Genomic DNA, 15,316 nt, shown 5'->3' with positions numbered 1-15,316 from the left:
ATATTATAGAAAACAAATATTTTCTGTACACCTTTATGTTGAAAACTCTTAATATTTCTGCACTTTTCAGCAACTTGCTGACACATCTGCCCTGCTGGACAATGGACCCAAAAATGCTCACAATACTCCAAATAGAGCCTGACCAGAGCCTCAGCAGTACATCTCGATCTTTTGAGCCTCTTGGAATGAATACTAATATTGCATTTTCCAACTGAACCTGAACTAGAATCCCAAGTCCCTATGTGCCTCAGATTTCTGAAGCTTTTTTGCATTTAGAAATTGTCTATGCTACTAAAGTCCTGACAGGGAGATTTACTAGTTTTACTCGGGAGCCCTAAAACAAATATGGAGTTAGGATGGGGGTTCCTAAGCAGAGGTGAGAATGGAGAGAAAGCTAAGGATGGTTCGGAAGTTAAAGACAGAAAGTTAATCACGCAAGGCAAGCAATAGCATGTAAGAGAATGAAGTAACTGAAAAATTAAACTACATTTATTTTATTGCAAATGGCCTGACAGGTAAAGCAGATAAACTCAGGACAAGTATGGGAACATGGGACCGGGATATTGTACCTATTAGTGGAACATGGCCTAGCGAGGGTCAGGACTGGCAGCTCAATAATCTGGGGTTTAGATATTATACAATAGAAAGGGAGGCAAGAGAGAAGGGAGAGTGGTGCTTTTGATTAGAGAAAGCATACTGCTGCACTGAGAAAGAATATTCTTGGGGGACTGTCCAGTGAAGTAATATGGGTGGAACTTAAAAAATAAGAAGGGGATGATTACTTTAATGGGATTGTACTATAGGAACCCCCCCAAAGTCAGCAGGAAACTGAGCAGCAAATACGTAACAAGATCTTAGATATGTGTAATATTAACATGGTTGTAATAGCAGGAGATTTTAACTTTTCAAAAACAAAGTGGGGCTGCCATAGTATTAAAGGCTCAAATGGGGAGAAATTTGTTAAATGCGTTCAAGAAAATCTTTTTACCAATATACAGATATATCTATTACAGAAGGAGCAAAACTTGATCATTTCTTGGGAAATAAGAGTCAAGAGTGTGGTAATATAGGGCAAGTGACTGAAGTATTAGTTGGGGAGCACTTTGGGACCAGTAATCATAATTCTATTAGTTTCAAAATAATTATGGAAGCCTTGTATAAAAATTAAAATTCTAAATTGGGGTAAGGCCAATAGGGATAGACTGTTTGCAGGTAAGGGACAACTGGCAAGTGGGAGACTTTCAAAAGTGAGATAACAGGAGTTCAGAGGGAGCATGTTCCTGTTAGAGTGAAGGATAAAACTGGTAGGAGTAGGGAACAATGGATGAATAGACATATTGAGGCTATGGCAAGTGGAGAAAGTGAGGACTGCAGATGCTGGAGAGCAGAGTCAAAAAGTGTGGCACTGGAAAAGCACATCAGGTACAGACAACAGGGATCAACTAAATCTCTTGTAGAGTATACAGGCAATAGGGTCATTCTTAAGAGGGAAATCAGGAGGGCAAGAAAGGGGATATGAGATTGCTTTGGCAGATATGGTAAAAGATAATCTGAAGAGATTTTACAAATAGAGCAAGGGAAAAAGAGCAAGTGGGGAGAGAATGGGCACCTGAAAGCTCAAAGAGGTCATCTATGTTTGGAACCACAAGAGATAGGAGACATACTGAACAAATGTTTTGCTTCAGTACTTACTGTGGAAAAAGTACTGAGAGAAATAAATACTGATGTCTTCAAAACAGTCTGCATAACAAATGAGTTAGTGTTGGAGGTCTTAAAAAGGATAAAGGCAGATAAATCTCCAGGACCTGATCTAGTGTATGCTAGGACATTGTGGGAAGCTGGGAAAAAATTGCAAGGCCTCAATCAGAGATATTTGTACCATTTATAGCTATGGGTGAGGTGACAGCAGACTAGAGGCTAAAGTTGTGCCTTTATTTAAGAAAGGTTGCAAACAAAGTCTAAGAACTGTACACCAGTGAGTCTGACATCAGTGGTGACTAAGTTGGATGGGATTCTGAGAGACAGAATTTACATGCATTTGGAGAGACAAAGACTGATTAGGGATAGTTAGCATGGCTTTGTGCATGGGAGATCGTGTCTCACCAACTTGATTGACTTTTATTGAGGATCTGACCAAGAAAATTGATAAGGGCAGAGTGGTAGACATTGTCTACATGGACCTTTTATTTTTAAATTTATTCATTTGGGATGTGGGCACTGTTGGCTGGCCAGCATTTATTGCCTATCCCTAGTTGACCTTGAGAAGATGGTAGTGAGCTGCTTCTTGAACTGCTCCAGTCCACCTGCTGTGTGTTGACCCACAGTGCCATTAGAGAGGGAATTACTTTAATAAGACATAGTAGACTGATTAGTAAAGTTTGATTACATGGGATTTAGAGAGAGCTTGCCAACTGGATACAAAATTGGCTTGCAGATGGGAGACAGTTGTTGGTGGTGGTGGAGCATTATTTTTCAGACTGGAGGCCTGTGACCAGCAGTGTTCCGCAAGGAAGGGTGCTGGCTCCACTGTTGTTTGTCATTTACATGACTAATTTGGATGAGAGTACAGGAAGCATGTTTAGTAAATTTGCGGATGACACCAAAATTGGTGGTACAGTAGACAGTGAGGAATATACAGTATATCTGATTACAGAGATTTTGACCAATAGAGCCAATGTCTCAAGGAGTGGCAGATGGAGTTTAATTTAGATAAATGCAAGGTGTTGCATTTTGGTAAGACAAACAAGAACAGGACCTGCACAGAATATGATCGGGCACTGGGGAGTGTTGCAGAAGAGAGACCTAGCGGTTCAGGTACATTGTTCATTGAAAGTTGTGTCACGAGCAGACACAGTGATAAAGGAGGCATTTGGAACATTTGCCTTCATTGCTCAGAACATTGAGTTTAACAGTTAGTACATGATGTTGCGTTTGTACATGATACTTGTGAGGCCACTTTTGAAGTACTGTATACAGTTTTGGTTGCTATGCGAAGGAAAATTCAATTGGAGAGATGCAGAAAAGATTTATAAGGATGCTACTGGAGCTGGAGGGTTTACGTTATATGGAGAGTCTAGATAAGATTTTTTCACTGGAGTGTAGGACATTGAGGGGTGACCTGACAGAGGTTTTTAGCATCATGAGGGACATAGATAAGGTGAATAGCAAATGTCTTTTCTCTAGGGTTTGGGAATTCAAAACTAGAAGGCTTAATTTTAAGATGAGAGGAGAAACATTTAAAAAGGGAGCTGCAGGGCTACTTTTTCACACTGATGATGGTTCATACGTGGAATGAACCATCAGACTAAGTGATAGATTTTGTTACAACATTTAAGAGACATTTGGACATGAATAAGAAAGGTTTAGAAGAATATAGGCAAAGTGCAGGCAAATGGGATAATTTAGTTTGGAAAACTTGGTCGGCATGTAGAGTTGAACCAAGGGTCTCTTTCCGTGCCGTTTAACTCTATTCTTCCTAACAATGTGCATAACCACACACTTTTCCAGAGCGCATTCCATTTGCCATTTCTTTGCTCACTCTCCTAGCCAGTCTGAGTCATTCTGCAGCCTCCCCTCCTCCTCAACACTACCTGTCCCGCTGTCTACCTCTTTGCCATCTGCAAACTTAGTAAGGATGCCCTCAATTCCTTTATGCAGATCATTAATGTACAGCTTGAATATCTGTGGTGTCAACACTGACCTCTGTGCAACTGCACTCGTCACAGACTGCCATCCTGAACAAAAAGGCCCCTTTATCCCTATTCTCTGCCTGCTGCCAATCACCCAATCCTCTATCCAAGCGGAGTACAATGAATATTTACAGATTCCATCGCAACTGGTCACAATGCCCAGCAATTTAATGCTTTCCCTTCTGTTCCACTGCCCCTAATCCACATCATATGTCAACTGGTACCAAGTGGAATCTTCAGATTACCACCATTGAGGTCACACTTTAAAGTTAAATATGGAAAAAATTCCAATCAGTCAACTAAGAGCCTATATGACTGCATCTTTCTTTATACCTTTCTCAAAAATAATGATGTAGATCATGGCTTACAGCTATTCACCTCCCCATCTCAGGGTACTGTCAACTCCTTGAGTGACATTCTTGACTGAGGCAGCAAGAAGAAAATGTATCATCCTGGAAATAAATCTACGAGACCTGGAATGCCTTTAGGTTTCCCAGCTACTGAATCTTCCCTAGCAACATTATTTGCAGACGTTCCTTGTACTCATCATACAGCTGAGCCACTTATGGCATCACGGATCACTTGACTTGGGTGTACTTCCCACAAAAACCATTTCCTGCATGAGTATGAAAAACAGGATACTCATTCAAGCACATGGTGCTCTCAGAAGCTCCTGCACTACTTCCTTGGTGCTGAATGTCTTACAATCTCCCTCTGTCTGTACAATCCAGAACTGTGGGAGTGGCCACTTCCAAAATCTCTCTGAGACCTGGCATACGGCATGGCAAATCTGGGTGTAAAATATTCATGGTTACATGTTGTTCTGAAAAAATAAGAAAGGAATAGGAGGAGGTGGAGTGGTGTTTTTGGTTAAGGACTGCACTGCAGTACTGGACAGAAACAATGTTTTAGGGGGTTCAAGAACCGATTTGAATAAACTTAAAGAAACAAAGGTGCAATTATATTATTCAGTGTAATCTAGAGACCATCAACTAGTGGGAAGGATTTGGAGAAACAAATCTCCTAGGAAAATACAGAGATGTGCAATAGAATTCTTTAATTACTTCGATATCACTGGGTAGTGTAAAGGGCGGCAAAAGGCAAGCTTTCCTAGATTGTGTTCAGGAGAAATTCCAACAGTAATATATGTCCAGCCCAACAACAATAGTGGCACTGCTAGATTTGGTCTTTGAAGGAGGGTGGGTCATTCCAGAATATGACTAATCAACTGATGGAGAGTGGTGTTCAACAGGGCAAAAATAAGGCTAGGCCAACTGGACTGAAATAAAAAAAAACTGATGTCTTGTTTTTGAGCTGGGAGAAGTTCTGTAGTGGCACTCCCCAGGAGTCGATATGGGGACCTTTACTGATAAATGTGCGATCTAGAACTTGGTGTGCAGCATGTAATTTAAAAGTTTGCAAAATGTGGAAGAACTGTTCATTGTGGGGATGACAGTGTAGAATTTCAAAAGGATATAATGCATTGGTGGAACAGCTAATTGAAAACAGATCAAACTTCAATGCTAATAATTGGAAGGTGATACACTTTGGTATAAAAAGCACAGACAGACATTATAAACTGAAGGGTACTATTCTAAAGGACACATAGGAGGAGAGAGACTTAGGTGTTGGAAAGAGACACTACCTGTACCAGGGACAGATAGACAGTTGTTAAAAAGGCATACGTTATTCTAAACTTCATTTATAAGGGCACAAAGTATTGTGCATAGTTTTGGGAGTGATACTTCAGGAACAACTATTATTTCTATATTCTCAGAATCAAAACATCACAGCACCAGAAACCTGGGTTCAATTCCAGCCTTGCGTAGCTCTCTGTGTGGAGTTTGCACGTTGGGTAATCTGGTTTCTTCCCATAGTCCAAAGATGTGCAGGTTAGGTGGAATGGCCTTGCTAAATTGTCCCATCGTGTCCAGGGATGTGCGGGCTAGGTGATGAGCTGTGGTAAATGTCAGGTTATGGGGATAGGGTGAGTCTGGGTGGGGGGTCAGTGCAGACTTGATGAGCTGAATTGCATCTTTCTGCACTATAGGCATTCTATTTCTTTTATTATATTGTATGGCCGAAATATTGTTATGAATGCTTAAACAGTAGAGGTTTAAAAAACAAACCTCTTGGCATTTCCATGCAAAAGTATATAACACAAACATGTAACTTGATGGCACTAGCCTGTATGTGCTGTATTTGCTGCATCAACTGTTGGTACTGTTGCAGGAGTTGCTGTAGTTGATTATGTTGTTGCATCATGTTCTGCTGCTGATATTCTATGCGCTGTTGCTGCCATTGAGCTGCAGCTGCCTGCAACATTTTCAATCTTTCTGCTTCCTCTGGATTCTCTGGAGGTTGGATAGTAGGCTAAAAGAGCATCCAAAATATGAAAGGATAATAAAGTCAGTGTTTTGCAAGGTACATTTAAACATAACTACAAATTCTTGAATCACAGCCATGCGCTTATAACTTTATTGACATGGAATGTATGCAATTCTATTGAAAAACTAAAATTAAGGAAGATGTCAATGCTTCCCAAACTGTATCTGATACAAATAACTAGTTACCTGTAATTTTTTTTTAATACATTAATGTGAAAACTCACATGCTATCACTGCACTGCAGAAATGGAGCGCCAGTGAGATGCAAATACTATCCCTTTAAAAACATTTAAAGCTTATCAATTTAACCAAAAAATCTTTGGATGAAACTTAGTTGAAATATCTTTGGGAAGCAGACAGATTTGTTAAACTCCTATTTCCTCCATAAAACTTCAGAATCTTTAGTAGATCTTTGTATCTCTTTGATACGAAATAGTATTAGTGAATAGAAAATAATTTTTAAAACTTTAGACAAAATTTTGAATATCTCTCCATTCGAACAGATCTGCAAAAATCCACTCTCTTTACTCTTTAGCAAACTTTTAGCAAACGTGAATATTGATATTTAAAGCTGTTCCCAATTATGGAAAAAACAAATATGCAGTCATGATAACTGTGCATACATAGCGTATAAAGAGGCAAACTTAGACTAGGAGATTTACAGGTTTAATCTCGGTTATTGAGGAAGCAGAGGATCTAAGGTGGCAACATAACTGGTTTCAGGAAACTTGGGAAATGAAAAGGAAAGTAAAATCTTGCACTCACATCTCCATTTGTATCCAAACACCTTTGTTAGATAATTCAGTGTTAAAATTAAGGTTCTATTGGACTGGAGAAACTTCTTTGGCACTTCAACAATTAAAGTTGATAATGTGTGGAAGCTAACAGTATGAAAAAGTTAAAACTGGGAACATGAGTTCATGCCAGTAAAGTTCAAATTCAGAATCCTGTCTTGATTTTTTCTGTGCACAAACAACAATCAACAAATGGATGAGCCCCCAGATAGAGCCGAGTTGAAAATCTGGACTTCAAGAATCCATTACATACGAAAGTGGTGTGGGTTTGGGATGAGAAGGGAGGGTAGTAAGAATTTACAATGTTTTTGAACGGATGAACTAAAATAAGCCAAATGAGCTTCTAAATAATAAAATATAATCTTGGGGTCAGTGACCGTAAGGTATCTGGTTATGGTGTCTAACTAACAGCCATGATTAAGTTGAAATATAGGATCGTGTATTGCTAAAACCCTGTTACTTTGAAGTGTTGCAGCTATGAAATATAGGTTTGACACAAGAACAACGATGGCTGACAATACAATTCCAAGTCAGAACACCTTAGACAGTATTTGTGCAAAAGCTAGTGCTACTATACATCTGCACGTCCTTGTACAAACAGGGAACAGAAGTAGACTTTGAGATTCAAATCCACATTACTATCCACCCCAATAATGTTTCACCCTCTTTCTTATCAAGAGTACAACCAGTTCTGCCATAAAAAATATTACAAAACCATGCTTCCACATTTTCAGAGAGAAAGTTCAAAAGATTTAGAATTCCACTTAATCTCTCTAAATTTCACCTCATCTTTGTTTTAAATGAATGGCACCAAATCTTTAAATAGTTAACTAGATTGTCCTTGAAGAGAAAACATCCAAAGTTCAATGGTGCAATACCTTAGCAGGGATGACAGTGGAGGAACAACGGCAGATATTTCTGTGTATGATGCAGGATCTGTTCATTCCAAAAAGGAAGAAAGATCCTAGGAGGAGGCATGAGATGCCGTGGCTGACGAGGGAAGTTAAGAAACATATAAAGTTAAAAGAGAAAAAGTATAACATAGCAAAGAAAAGGGGGAAAATGGAGGACTGGAAAGCTTTTAAAGAACAACAGAGGATTACTAAGAAGGAAATACGCAGAGAAAAAATGAGGTACGAAGGTAAACTGGCCAAAAATATAAAGGAGGATAGTAAAAGCTTTTTTAAGTATGTGCAAGGCAAAAAAATGGTTAAGACTAAAATTGGGCCCTTGAAGACAGAAACAGGGGATTACGGGGAACAAAGAAATGGCAGAAGAATTGAATTGGTACTTCAGATCTGTGTTCACTGGGGAAGACACAAGCAATCTCCCTGAGGTAACAGTGGCTGAAGGACGTGAACTTAAGCGAATTTATATTTGCCAGGAATTGGTGTTGGAGAGACTGTTAGGTCTGAAGGTTGATAAGTCCCCGGGGCCTGATGGTCTAAATCCCAGGGCACTGAAGGAGGTGGCTCGAGAAATCGTGGATGCGTTGGTGACTATTTTCCAGACTTTGATAGATTCGGGATCAGTTCCTGCGGATTGGAGGGTGGCTAATGTTATACCACTTTTTATAGAAGGGTGGGAGAGAGAAAGCAGGAAGTTATAGACTAGTTAGTCTGACCTCAGTGTTGGGAAAGATGCTGGAGTCTATTATAAAAGGATGAAATTATGACACATCTGGATAGTACTAACAGGATAGGTCAGAGTCAGCATGGATTTATGAAGGGGAAAATCATGCTTGACTAATCTTCTGGAATTTTTTGAGGATGTAACTCTGAAGATGGACGAGGGAGATCCAGTAGATGTAGTGTACCTGGACTTTCAGAAAGCTTTTGATAAAGTCCCACACAGGAGGTTAGTGAGTAAAATTAGGGCGCATGGTATTGGGGGCAAAGTACTAACTTGGATTGAAAGTTGGTTGGCTGATAGGAAACAAAGAGTAGTGATAAACGGCTCCATTTCGGAATGGCAGGCAATGACCAGTGGGGTACCGCAGGGATCAATGCTGGGATCGCAGCTTTTTACAATATATGTTAATTATATAGAAGATGGCATTAGTAACAACATTAGCAAGTTTGCTGATGATACTAAGCTGAGTGGCAGGGTAAAATGTGAGGAGGATGTTAGGAGATTACAGGGTGACCTGGACAGGTTAGGTGAGTGGTCAGATGCATGGCAGATGCAGTTTAATGTGGATAAATGTACGGTTATCCACTTTGCTGAGAAGAACAGGAAGGCAGATTACTACCTAAATGGAACCAATTTAGGTAAAGGGGCAATACAGTCGCCGATACAGTCATCGATGTAGCGGACTGAACTGGTCCTCACCCTGAACAACTTCTCTTTCCAAACCTCCCACTTCCTCCAAACGAAAGGAGTAGCCATGGGCACCCGCATGGGCCCCAGCTATGCCTGCCTCTTCGTAGGATATGTGGAACAATCCATCTTCCGCAACTAGACTGTCCCCACCCCCCACCTTTTCCTCCGCTACATCGATGACTGTATCGGCGCTGCCTCGTGCTCCCACGAGGAGGTTGAACAGTTCATCCACTTCACCAACACCTTCCACCCCGACCTCAAATTCACCTGGACAGTCTCAGATTCCTCCCTCCCCTTCCTCGACCTTTCTATTTCTATCTCAGGCGACCGAATCAACACGGACATCTACTACAAACCGACCGACTCCCACAGCTACCTGGACTACACCTCCTCCCATCCTGCCCCATGTAAAAACGCCATCCCATTCTCCCAATTCCTTCGACTCCGCCGCATCTGCTCCCAGGAGGACCAGTTCCAAAAACGCACAACCCAGATGGCCTCCTTCTTCAAGGACCGCAATTTCCCCCCCGACGTGGTCGACGATGCCCGACGATGCCCTCCACCGCATCTCTTCCACTTCCCGCTCCTCCGCCCTTGAGCCCTGCCCCTCCAACCACCACTAGGACAGAACCCCACTGGTCCTCACCTACCACCCCACCAATCTCCATGTACAGCGCATCATCCGCCGTCATTTCCGCTACCTCCAAACGGACCCCACCACCAAGGATATATTTCCCTCCCCTCCCCTATCAGCATTCCGTAAAGACCACTCTCTCCGTGACTCCCTCGTCAGATCCACACCCCCCACCAACCCAACCTCCACTCCCGGCACCTTCCCCTGCAACCGCAGGAGGTGCAAGACTTGCGCCCACACCTCCCCCCTCACCTCCCTCCAAGGCCCCAAAGGAAACTTCCATATCCGCCACAGATTCACCTGCACCTCCACACACATCATCTATTGCATCCTCTGCACCCGATGTGGCCTCCTCTATATTGGGGAGACAGGCCGGCTACTTGCGGAGCGTTTCAGAGAACACCTCTGGGACACCCGGACCAACCAACCCAACCACCCTGTAGCTCAACATTTCAATTCCCCCTCCCACTCCACCAAGGATATGCAGGTCTTTGGACTCCTCCATCGTCAGACCACAACAAAACGACGGTTAGGGGAAGAACGCCTCATCTTCCGGCTAGGAACCCTCCAACCACAAGGGATGAACTCGGATTTCACCAGTTTCCTCATTTCCCCTCCCCCCACCCTGTCTCAGTCAAATCCATCGAATTCAGCACCGCCTTCCTAACCTGCAATCTTCTTCCCGACCTCTCCGCCCCCACCCCAGTCTGACCTATCACCCTCACCTTGACCTCTTTCCACCTATCACATTTCCGACGCCCCTCCCCCAAGTCCCTCCTCCCTACCTTTTATCTTAGCCTGCTGGACAAACTTTCCTCATTCCTGAAGAAGGGCTTATGCCCGAAACGTCGATTCTCCTGTTCCCTGGATGCTGCCTGACCTGCTGCGCTTTTCCAGCAACACATTTCCAGCTCTATACTTTTGTGGCCAATTCACCTCACAATAAATGATAACATCCTACTAGTTTTCCTAATTACTTTTTACACTTGCAGTCTAATCTTTTGCCATTATTATTCTAGGACACCCAGATCCCTCTGCACCTCACTCTCTGCAATTTCTCACAATTTAGATTATAGCTTCTTTTTATGCTTCCAGTCAAAATGGACCATTTTATTTTGCCACATTATACTCCACTAGCCAGATCTTTGCCCATTCAATTTATCTATCTGTAAGAAGCCTCCCATTTCCTTTCAACCTTAGCTTCCTCCCATTCTTTGTGCCATTAGCAAATTTGGCAACTAGACTTTCCATCACTTCAAAGTAATTTATAAAATTTCTTAGTAGTTGAGGTCACAGCACTAATTCCTCAGTGCACCATTCATTCCATCTTGTCAATCTGAAAAAGCCGATTTATGACTGCTGTCTGCTTCCTGTGAGCCAGCTGATCTGCTACCCCTACACCATGAGACTTTACTTTCTGCAATAACCTTTAAGGTGGCACTCAAATGTTTTCTAGAAATCCGATTGTAGCCCATTGGTTCCCCCTTAATCACAGAACATATTACATTCTCAATAATCTCTAATGGATTAGGTAAACATGTTTTATTTATTTGTTCATGGAATGTGGGCATCACTATGAGACCAAATCTCGACATCAAAACAACCAGAATACTACAACAAAATCCGCAGCAATATTTACTTAGTTTCAGTCAGAAACGTCTTTAAAACCGAAACAAAAGATAATATGATTCATCAAGCCAAGTGCATGTCTGGTATCTATCTTCTCCGATTATATCACCAGATGGGATCATAACACTTTTCCATTCTGAGAAAAGATCAAGCTGAAACATTTACTCTGCTTCTCTATCCACAGATGCTGCCAGATCTGAATATTTATGTCCTGAACCTTGCTATTACCCTCCTCACTGGTGACTGCAACTGAAGAGTTTCATGGAATCTGCAACCTTTGAAATTGCACCCTATGCCCCCAAGACCAGGTCATTAACAGATATCAAAAGTGTTATTAAATAAAGAAACACTTTGTCAAAATTTTGTACTCAACAGGCCGATTTGTAAGAAATACCAAACTGAAGGGGAAACAATATTTATACTGCATGAAAGGAGAGTTTTGGTAACTGCAAAGTGCACTGATTGGTTGAGACATTCCCATGGAGAATTTACCAGTTACTGCTGACTGATATTTTATAGGCAAGCTTTTTCAAATTTTTAAACCAGACTGATTGACTACTTGGTTAGTACACTGCCCTGAGGTATGAAGCAAAGAAAGGCCATCACCTATTTTGCTGAGTTTTACCAAGAATAAATGCTTTTATGTGTTATTTCTGTCCGCAAAGAACAGATCCTGGCGTATTAATTTATGTTGCTTCCAGTACATGCATGTGTCACACTGGTCAAAGGAAGGAGTCAGGTATTTAGAAAGTATTCATGTTGGAAATCTTTTAACCCACTGAGTGAATTACACTCCTGTAAATGGCTGAAGATTTCAAAACAACTTAAGAATTAAACATTTCTTAAAGTTCCCTTAAGTACACAATTGTCTTAAATTATCCAAAGATCCATGGATGAAAATTTCCTTGAGATGATCGGCAAGAAGTAGAGATATTTATGCGTAAGTCATTCGCATGTCCTTAAGTTTAGCCAAGACAATATGCAAGTTTATTTGCCAAGATGAGTTTGGTTATATCCATGTCAAATGGATTTACAGATGAAAAATATAGTGGTATGAATTTACACTGAAGACACAAACAGGCTTTGCCTACCTTTGCTTCTTCAGGTGGTGGTGGGGGCGGTATCTCCTCTTTGGGTGGTGGAGGTGGTGGTTGTGTTTTGGGAGCCTCATAAGGTGGAGCTGGTGGCAATGGTGGCTGAGTAGTGTAAGGAGTTTTGGCCTCGTCTGCTTTCTGTTGCACAGATTCACTGCTCTCATTCATTTCATCACTCTGGTTCTGTTCATGCTGTCCTCCATACTGTTTGTTCCCATGCTTCTGTAGGTTTTGCATGTGCTGCTGATACCAATACTGCTGCTGCTGATGGCAAGAGGGTGGAGACAATTCACGTTAATTTATGTTTACAACTCAACAGTCACATGTTTGTTCCTGGGTTCATCGCCTATGCAAACTATGTTGCATCAATGGACAAAATATTCTGAAGTTGTTATGCATATTACATCAAAACTACTGAGCTTGTAATTTTTTAATATATTCTTAGATCTAGGTAATTCTCATATCTATTAGCACCTATTACATACTAAAACGTCTAACTGATTCCCCACCATATGTCTCAAAAGTGAAACTTGAACATTTAATACCATACTTTTTAACCCACATTATATGTCCTTGCTGAGTTCCAGTGAGTGTCAGATTCTGCATAATAATTTCAAAATGTTATAATATTGTTTGGCGGATACAATGTGCTATTTTGTAGCTAAAACCCTTATGTTACCCAAATTGAATTTTCTCTGCTTCACGATAGTTATTTGTTTTGATCCAACATTACAAGCCATAAAGTTCCAGCTACTTTGACAACCCACTTAGGCTAATCATGACATGAAAAATGACAGATTTGGAATCAGAATGTAATCTTAAGGTTTTTGTCACAGAAGAGTATTAAAGACCAAACTTTGGTCAAGCTACAACTGAGAAGAGAGAAATGTACTGAGCATTAAATAGGTAAATTAATATTCTCACTAGATAGTTACAAATTAATTTGAAATTAACAAGAAACTGCAAATACTGAAATGTTAAATACTACTTCATTAGCACATTTCTTTGAAGGAAATTTCACTTTTATTGCCATATGCTTTAACATTGACCCATTTTTTACTAGTTTCAAGCTTGCAAGATATATTTGCGAGTACAAATAAAAAAAATTTAAGTTCTTTTTCTCTTAACTCCATTCCATTCATAGAGTTCTCATTAATGATAGTTTGGCAATTGCGTGGGATCCTCAACGATCTATTCCAAGGAGTAGAACATAGTAAACAATCCTTGCAAACAGTCCCTGCAACATGTAAGTTCATAATAATACATTCCTTCCAAATGATGAGAAATAACTAACAAACACAAGAAAATGCCTGCCATAACATACAAAAAATAATTTAATAATAACGTCTCATTTGTACTTATGATCCACAAACAAAGAAGAGCCTTTTATTGTCAAATCCATGCATTTAAACACAGATGGAAAATTTTGGAAACATTCAGCAGGTAGCAGCTATGGAGAACATTATCATTGCAGGTTTAAGTTCCTACATCAGAACCACCAGCTGTGGAGCTAAGGAGCTAGGAAGACAAAGGAACAGGAGCTTGTCTCACCATTCAATGAGATCATGGCTGATGTGCGGCCTAACCCCATCTACCTATCTTTAACCCATAGCCCTTAACACCTTTGTTAATAGAAATTCATCTATCTCAGATTAAACTTAACAACTGATCCAGCATCCACCACCATTTGTGGAAGTGAGTTCCAAACTTCTACCACTCTTTCTGGTAGAAGAGCTTTGTAGCATTGCTCCTGAATGGTCTGGCCCTAATTCTCACACTATACTCCTTAGATCTAGAATCTTCAACCAGTGGCAATAATTTATCTTTTTCCTGTTAATATCTTGAAAATTTCAATCAGATCACCCTTTAACCTTCTACATTCGAGAAAAAACAGGACTAATGTGTGTAATCTCTCCTCATAACTTAACCCCTGAAGTCCAAGCATTACTCTTGTAAAACTACCTTGCACTCCCTCCAAGTCCACCAAGGTGTGGTGCCCAGATATGCTAAAGTATTCCAAGTGGGGCTTTCTTAGTTATTTTCTTCATGACATTTTAAAGATTATGCACCTGAATGCAAGTCTCTTTTGACATTCATTGTATTCAACTTCACACAGTCTAGAAAGTACCCTTATCTATCCTTTCTGGTCCAAAATGACTAACCTACACTTGCTTATACTGAATTCCATCTGACATAGTTTTGCCCATTCACTCATTGCATTAATATTCCTTTGTAATTTTATGCTAAAATGCCACATCACTTTGTGTCATCAGCAAATTTGAATATATGATTTTCAATATCATTATTCAAATCATTAATGAATAATGTGAATAATAATTGAGGCCTTAACACAGAACCATTTTGTGCAAGTTCCCTCCTAGCCACTCACCATTCCAGCTTGGAAATATATTGCCATTCCTTCACTGTCACTAAGTTAAAACCTTGGAATTTCCTCCCTAAAGGCACTGTGGGTCCTTTACAGCATGTAGACTGCAGCTCACCATCACTTTCTTAAGTGCAACTAGGGACGGATAATAAACGCTGGCCATCGAGAAATACCATATCTCTCGAGTGAATAACAAGGTCAGAGAGCGTATAATGTGTACTGGTGGACAGCCTGTCCCCAAAGAAGTCAAGATAGTCGAGTAAAGACTCAGAGGTGGACTTAGTGAGAAAATGGATGGAAATTGCAAGCAAAAATTGATCATTTTTTTCCAATTCCAGACAAGAGCAGGAAGCAGCACTGATGGTAACAGAAAAATTTTTC

General features: G+C 40.6%; 1 protein-coding gene across 4 annotated transcripts in view; it reads right to left on the bottom strand.

Moving 5' to 3' along the window:
- The window catches only part of ylpm1 (YLP motif containing 1), a 142,815-nt gene that overhangs the window by 85,140 nt on the left and 42,359 nt on the right, over positions 1–15,316 (bottom strand). For 3 of the 4 annotated variants that reach the window (XR_015757843.1, XM_043697112.2, XM_087989654.1), the window contains 2 exons: positions 12,547–12,813; positions 5,877–6,062 (listed from right to left, as the gene is read on the bottom strand). Coding sequence is in view for 3 of the 4 variants with exons in the window: in XM_043697112.2 (XP_043553047.2) it covers positions 5,877–6,062; positions 12,547–12,813 (453 nt within the window). In the remaining variant the exon portion in view is untranslated. The remainder of the gene's footprint in view (positions 1–5,876; positions 6,063–12,546; positions 12,814–15,316) is intronic. The other variant, XM_043697113.2, reaches the window with a different exon arrangement.

This window comes from Chiloscyllium plagiosum, unplaced genomic scaffold (assembly GCF_037043375.1).
Source record: "Chiloscyllium plagiosum isolate Xiang-an unplaced genomic scaffold, Cpla_swu_hap1 HiC_scaffold_8, whole genome shotgun sequence".
Taxonomy (NCBI): Eukaryota; Metazoa; Chordata; class Chondrichthyes; order Orectolobiformes; family Hemiscylliidae; genus Chiloscyllium; species Chiloscyllium plagiosum.
Note: the sequence above shows the minus strand (reverse complement) of the source record. Positions and strands in the feature narration are given on the sequence as shown.